The 7,765-nt window shown below is 32.9% G+C and overlaps 1 protein-coding gene across 1 annotated transcript; it reads left to right on the top strand.

Moving 5' to 3' along the window:
• Positions 1-252: 252 nt before the first annotated feature.
• On the top strand, positions 253-6,137 carry LOC108328475 (membrane-associated 30 kDa protein, chloroplastic). The gene is made up of 11 exons (XM_052873474.1): positions 253-500; positions 625-731; positions 839-949; positions 1,202-1,266; positions 1,350-1,431; positions 1,906-1,980; positions 3,153-3,223; positions 3,317-3,399; positions 3,969-4,033; positions 5,466-5,540; positions 5,791-6,137. Exons 1-11 carry the CDS (start codon positions 374-376, stop codon positions 5,908-5,910), a joined length of 981 nt encoding a protein of 326 aa, XP_052729434.1. The 5' UTR covers positions 253-373; the 3' UTR covers positions 5,911-6,137.
• Positions 6,138-7,765: the final 1,628 nt, after the last annotated feature.

The raw sequence follows: 7,765 nt of genomic DNA, 5'->3' as shown, positions 1-7,765 counted from the left end.
ATTATTTCAACATATATTTTCTTAGTAGAAGTGGATAGTCATTACATTGGTAACACTTTTTACTCTTAACTTATAAACATTGAAAGTATTTAGACAAAATAATTAATAAATTGATTTTAACAAATAAAAAATTCTCAATTCGATGATTAAAACGAGTAATCAAATTAACTCATAAAATCAGTGGGTGAAAAAATCCCGATTTGTGACATTCAAGAATAAATTTCGGCCCATTTCGGCCCATTTTGAAATGGAGGTTGCAAAGTCTGGAGGAGCGTGAGGAGGAGCAAGGTTTTGAAGAGTGTTCCCAAAATCGCAATATCTTAAATTCTATCTGCAACCACAAACCTTCTTGTTCGTAGTTCGATCTCAAAAAATGGCGACAAAACTTCATATATTCACAGGATTGACCCCCGCGCCGTTTCAATCTTCTTCCTCCTCCTCTTCCACTCTTTGCGTAGTGAAGAAGCCTCTCTCTACTTCCTTTTTCGGCGCTGGAGGAGGTACTCTCACTATTCCCGTTACTCGCTGCTCGCAATAGTTAATTTTCGTTTAGTTTGTTTAAACGCTACGGTTTAACATGCGATTCGTTTAATTAGCCATGTTTCTAACTTCTGATCGTTGTAGTGGAAGCTCTGAAACTGAGCGCGATGAGGATTCCGAAGCCTGTGCGTGGTGGCGGTGCTCTCGGAGCTCGTATGAACTTATTTGATAGGTTCGCCAGAGTTGTGAAGGTGAAAAAAAGCACCGAAACGACAGTCGTTTAGTTTTTCGTGGTTTAGCTTTAATATTCTCATCGTCGCTGTCGTTATGGTTAGATTTTGTCATCTTAGTAATGCAGTCATACGCAAACGCTATCATAAGTTCGTTTGAAGATCCGGAGAAAATATTGGAGCAAGCTGTGCTGGAAATGAACGACGACTTGACGAAAATGCGTCAAGCTACTGCGCAAGTTAGTTACAATTGATCATTATCTGTTTGTTTTGATTTTTATTTTTTAAATTTGTTTTGTTGTTATTTTCTTGTTTTATTGTTCGAATAGTTAATATATAATGTTATAATTGCTTTACTTGTTTGAGTTTTTATGATTGTACACGAGTTATTTAGCTGTAAACTGACTTCAAAAGAGATTGCTAGTTTTCCCTGTTTATGCTATCTCTTATTCAACTTTATTTTATTGAATTTTTTTTTTCTATTTCTTGAGGTATTGGCATCTCAAAAGCGGTTGGAAAATAAATACAAGGCTGCACAACAAGCTTCTGAAGAGTGGTAATGTATGACAGATTTATTATCTTAATTTGCTAATGATGTATCGTATATAAACATGCCTTTGTGCTTTTTATGTGTTGAAGGTATCGGAAAGCACAACTCGCTCTTCAGAAAGGTGAAGAAGATCTTGCTCGTGAAGCACTTAAGAGGCGCAAATCTTATGCGGTAAATTCTCAATTTGTTGAAGATTTTTTGCTAATTTTTGTTTGATAGATAGATAGATAGAAAGAAAGATATTCCTTTCAAATGTTTGATAACACTTTGTCCTCCTCTCATTGCTTAATTATTTTTCCGTTCCTACAAGCAAATGTAAAAGCTTGATTGAAACAAATTTATAGGTCTATGAAATGGACCTTTGCCAAGGGTTTTAATATGTTTTGATTAGCTGAAGTTGTTGGAATGTTTAGATGACGACTTGACACACTACACAATACTTGACCTTTGAAAGTGCTTTCATGGATGTATTTTGTCTCATGTTAGATAGTATTGATGAAATATGAATGTCGATGTCAGTATTGTAGATTAAAAAGTTTGGATTTGCCAAAGTTTTAACTTTTATAGGACACTGCATCTTGAACATAGTGCCTTATTATACATATTGTGTAATGGAAAGCTCATTATGCTTTTAATATGTTGCAGGATAATGCTAGTTCTTTGAAAGGTCAACTCGACCAACAAAAGACTGTTGTTGAGAATCTTGTCTCTAATACACGGGTAAGCTAAGTTATTCTCAGTATGTAAAAACACCAGTCTGTTGTGTTTACTTATGTGTTAGAGTGTTCGAAAACAATCATTTTGAAACACTGGGTTGAAATGAAAACCTAAGTCAAAGATCAACAAAGCTTGTCATTTTGGATATGGCTGTATATTCCTAAAACCTTGTTAAATTATAGTTTTATATGTGGTTCTTAGAAAGAGTAAATGCGTTGCTCGAGTTCATTTTATAAATTTTTCTTAGTCATATTTTTTGATCACTAGGATCTATACTTTTATTTGTTCTAAATTACATTGGCACGATTGGTTATTTTTTTAATGTCCTAGCTTTTCTCTTGGGTTTGGACTTTGGTAGTAGTAGAAACTGGGAAATTTCAATCCTTAAAGTTTGGGTCTTCATTTTCCATCATGGTAGGATAAATTATTGGACATCATTTTAAACACTGTAATGTATTTTTAGATGAATAATTATTTTAATGGACTGGCATGCCCTTGGTTGTATACTGACTGTGTAGAAAGATAAATCATATTGTACCTGTGGTATCTTATGAAGGAACTGTAGACCCTCCACCAGGTTTTGTTAGCTTTCCACTTTACCTGCTATCGTGACCTTTTTCATCAGCATGTCACACTAAAGTCGTATGTCAAAAGTTTCTTTCTTCCTTGCTTGAATTTACCCCAAGGAATCCATAGGCCATGGTTACCCCTATTACCTTTCATATTAATTGCAAATCTTTCGACCTGAAAAATACATACACTAAATAAGACTTGTGTACAATTGATCAGAAAATGATATCCTCCTGTAGCTGCTGCTGAGCCTGTCTTTTCTTTAGCTATGAATGTGAAATTATGTTGAGAATTAACAGGATAAAGGAAGTGGCAAAAAGAATTTAGCAAAACTATTTTCTGGCTCTAGGCTAAAACCTCGAATGTACCAATGCCCTATAATGTTAATGGGGAGCATGCAGTTTAAAAATTGAGATTGAATTTTTTTCTTGCTGGAAGTGGACACAAAAACAATTCCTTTGACACCTTCATTGTAAGAATTGCCTCCTTCTGGAAATGATTGGAATCCGTGTAGCAGTTTTAATTTAATACTCTAATGCTGGAATTTTTATTATACATAACATTTATCTATGACAGCTATGAGCTATAATTTTTTTGTTTTGTAGCTTTTGGAGAGTAAGATACAGGAGGCAAGGTCGAAGAAGGATACCCTGAAAGCAAGAGCTCAATCAGCAAAGTTTGTCTTTTAATTCTTTTACCCATTGACTTCCGTGTTATTAAAGTCTTCTATGGGTATTTTAGTGATGGTTGTTGGTTGATGTTTCTTCAGGACTGCAACCAAGGTGAGTGAGATGCTGGGAAATGTCAATACTAGTAGTGCTCTTTCAGCCTTTGAAAAGATGGAAGAGAAAGGTTAGAAAATTTTTTGCATGTACTTTTTTTGCTGAATTGTGGCTTATACTTAATGAGTAACTTTGACCATATACAAACATAATTTCATTGCCAAGCCACTGAGTTATTTTGAGGTTCTATGCTTCCTATCCTGCTCACTTTCCTTTTTCTTTTTTTCAAACTGATAACCTATTGTTATATTGATAAACTATAGAATCCAGGAAATAATCTGACACGTTGAAGCTTCTAGTCACAGACTTTTTTTTTAATGTATTTTGATTTTGACAAATGTCAAGGGCAATAATCATGATACATTATAATTAAGCCCAACCTATTCTTTGTGAGTTATGCACATTTTGACCATATGCATGCTCATTATTAATTATCTCAATAAATGTAATAGTATTCAAAATCTATAATGAGTAAAATTATAATGAAACATGGCATTTGATAGCATGATATAACATGCTTAAAATGCCTATTCTATGGAATAAAGTGAGTATTTGCATGAGTTATTTATATAATCTTTTATATGCTCTTACTATTGTGTATGAAATTGTCTTTGTAATTATTTTCTATTATCTTGGTAGTGATGGCAATGGAGTCCCAAGCTGAAGCTCTTGGCCAGTTGACAACTGACGATCTTGAAGGAAAGGTAGTAATTGTTTACCATGTAACTTATGTTTATGTGTGCCTTATATGTTGTGCATGGAAATGAACGAACTAAAAGGGGCGAACTAGATTTGTTTTATTTTAATTTTACTTTTAGGAAACATAGATGTCCAAATAATGGAAAACGAAATCTTCTGAACTATTATGATCATAGCTAGATTCACTACAGTTATGTAATCTATTAAAAAATAATGTAGTTTTCTTTGTGGATTTCACTTACTGTTGGAAAATGTAGAAACCATTTCCTCGGAAGCTATTTAGTAAGGAAATAAACTGGAGCCAATTAATTATGCATCAGAAATACAGAATTTCTTTCTGTAAATCTTTTTCTTTGTTAGATAATTTGATTTAGCTCAGAACCACAAAACCAATGGAACAACCATAAGTTTCAAGTATATTTTGGGGTTTGTTGTATAAATCCCTTGGCTTCGTCCGATAATTTTATCATGCATTAGACTTGGGGGAGTTTGGGGTGACAGACCGTAAAGTGTTTTGTTTTTTTTCTTTTCTTTTTATATAAGGGTTGACGTGTTTGATATCACCCTTAAAGAAAGAGATCCCAACAAGGTTGACACCCCTAGATTCCCCTATCATTTGCAGCACAAGGATTTACTTAAGAGAAAAAGACAAGGCAGAGACTGTAAAACTTATTGCTTCATTACACTATGAGAAAATTGCACTTATCTCCATTGAGTATTTTATAGTGCGTTAGAGTTGGGGAGTTTGGAGTGACAGATTGTAAAATGCATTCCTTCTTACGTACATTACGTAATGTGGAAATTTTACATACCTTATACAAGGTACACTCACATCCTTTTTAGTTCCAAAAGGTAAACTAAACTCACATCCTTTATAGTTCCAAAATAGACACTCATCTCTTTTATGTTTTTAATAAAATGACACCTTACAATCTCTAGTTTTTAAATAGACATTAACCTCCCTCATATTTTTACTATATGATACTCACTTCCGTTATGTTTTTTTATAAAGGAACACTCAACTCCCTTTATTTTGTTTTTGTAACAATTTTTTAAAGTTTTTTTTGTTTATAAAGTTCTTTTATTTTTATATTTTAAAACATAATTTTTAATTTTCATATTTTTTTATAGAAGTTTTTGTTAATATGATATTTTAAAATAAAATAAGGGAAGTGTTATAGTTTTATTTTGTTAAAATATAAGGGAGATGAATGTTACTTATTAAAAGCATAAGAGGTGAATATTTATTTAAAAACCATAGATGTGAATGCTATTATTTTAAAACTATTGAGGAATGCCAATTTTAAAACTAGAATATATAAGAGTGTCATTCAATATAGAAACCTTAAGGGAGGCAAGTTTAATTTCCCCATCATGATTGTTTGTGAAATTCCTGGGTTTCATTCTTCTGCAGCGATTAATTATTGATTTTTGCAGTTTGCATTGCTTGAGAGCTCATCAGTTGATGACGATCTCGCAAATTTGAAGAAAGAATTATCTGGTGGTTCAAAGGTAAGCTTCAAATGTGAAATAGCTTCTGTTTGGGTATAATGCCACGAGAATTTAATTCTGTCTTGCAAGTTTTCGCTGTTTTGTGACTAGGAGTTAAACCTGTGAAAGGCAAGGAATTCATTTTTTCTTTTTCCTAACGCATTACGTCTTGCTAAAGTAAAATTAGACGTAGAGGAAGTTTTGTGCGATACTACCTAGGTGCTATTTATAATATTTTTCAATAAATTGTTTGCCTGTTTGCTTCAAGCAGAAAGGTGACCTTCCTCCTGGAAGAAGTGGCACCACTAGCACCAACACTGGAAATCCATTTCGAGACTCTGAGATTGAGTTGGAACTTGATCAATTGAGGCAAAGAGCAAAGGAATTTTGAAGCATGGAATCTTTTTTTTTTTTTGTTCAAATTTAGCTTGAATTTAGTTTCAGTACTTTTAATATCAATGTTGTACAGCTGAAAGGCCAATCACGATATTGTTGACTACTGGCCAAAAGTTGGTTGGAAAATTGAACAGATTAACTGCATACTCATGAAGCTCATGTTTTGAACACTCTCAAGTGTGATGATGTTGGAATATACGTACGATTAACAGTTTTTTTTTACTTTTTAATTTTTTTTTATGTCTATTAAAATGCATGATGTTTGCACAAAAGCTCTATACTCTTTCAATTGCTATTGTTGATAATCTTCATCATTAGAAGAGCAATGCTATTTCAAATCTCGTAGCATGTCCAGAATGGCAAGGTTAGAGGCACCACCATGTTCATAACTCATAAGGGTGCATCTCCTTTGACCTTTTTGTTAAGTGGTTGGGTATAGTAATCGTATTTTGTATTGGCATCCATTTTCCATCTTCAATTGCGGAGAATACGGGTTTATTTTACCACCAATATGTTTAATGTCTGCTGCCCGCTGCGCATATTTTTGTATTTTTTTTTCTCGTGTATAGCTGTAAACTAGCATGAAGCAATGACACTGATAGTGTTTAGCTGACGAAAGTGTGGCCAATTCCTACTTTATGGAGGCAAACTTACTGTATGACGACAAATTTCTAGGGTTGTAATTATTTAAGCTCTCTTATTTTTTAGCATTGTGTGTTTGAGAAATAATACATGCAAAGGTTTTTGAATAAAGTATATACTACAAAGGTTATGTTGAACTATGTTTAACTTAATTGTTGGGGCTAATCGAAAGTTTCATCATTTCATTTAACCATTAATAATTATACTAGATTTGTTGAATTAAAGTATTGAATACTCTTGATGCTAAATGAAATCAGGAAGAAAATCAAGTGTCTACAAACTGATAATAATATGGAGTTTTTTTCTCTCAGGTGTTTAATGATTTTTGTGGAGACAATGTTGGGAAACACTTGATTGTTCGTCATATGTTATGACAAAATAAAGTTGCAGACAGGATGCAAAAATCATTTTTAGAGAGCAAGACATATGTTGTCACATTTTGGGTTAGATAATTGATATTGAGGTGAAGCAATTAACACTCGATGTTCCTATCCACAACTATTAAATTCAAGACTACCGTTGAGATGTGATCTAACAAATCTGCTGGTTACACAATGCGAAGGTGTTTGGATGTTCAACTTACGTGAACATGAAATTCAAATCATAACACTAAATTCTTTTTATTGATACATAAATGTGCTTATAAATTCAAATATTTCATCCAAACATTGATAAAATCGAATCATTAATAAAATAGATTCAATATGTTCTGTCCATAAACCAAAATTTTTAAAAAGATCAAATTGTTTAAAAAGATCAAACTGTCAACTTACATGTAATTATAAGTAGTAAACAATTAATTGTAATAAAAATGACAAAGAGTTGTTGCTGGTGGATTCCATATCAACTTACTTCCAACTCAACCGCAAACTCGTAGATTAAGAGAGTTGGATTCAACTTGACCTACAATTGAATAAATTGTATTAATTTCTAGCTCAAACTAATGATGAATTAGGTTGGTTTAAAACCTAAGGAAATCCCTAGAGAAGAATTTGGTAGACCTAAAGTATATAAAAATTCCACACCTAACCATTTAGTGCAACAAGAACAATATAATCCTCAAACCTCTGTTTGTTGGTTTAAAAGACAACGAGGTAGCTAAAGAGATAAGGGTTTGAGGATACCTTCTTTTTGTCTTGATGACAACAAGAGAGGTGGATGACTATTTTCACGATGCAATTGCTTGTGTTAAAGTTAACACATGAGTA

This window comes from Vigna angularis, chromosome 2 (assembly GCF_016808095.1).
Source record: "Vigna angularis cultivar LongXiaoDou No.4 chromosome 2, ASM1680809v1, whole genome shotgun sequence".
Lineage (NCBI taxonomy): Eukaryota > Viridiplantae > Streptophyta > Magnoliopsida > Fabales > Fabaceae > Vigna > Vigna angularis.
This window is presented reverse-complemented; position numbering and strand designations above follow the sequence as displayed.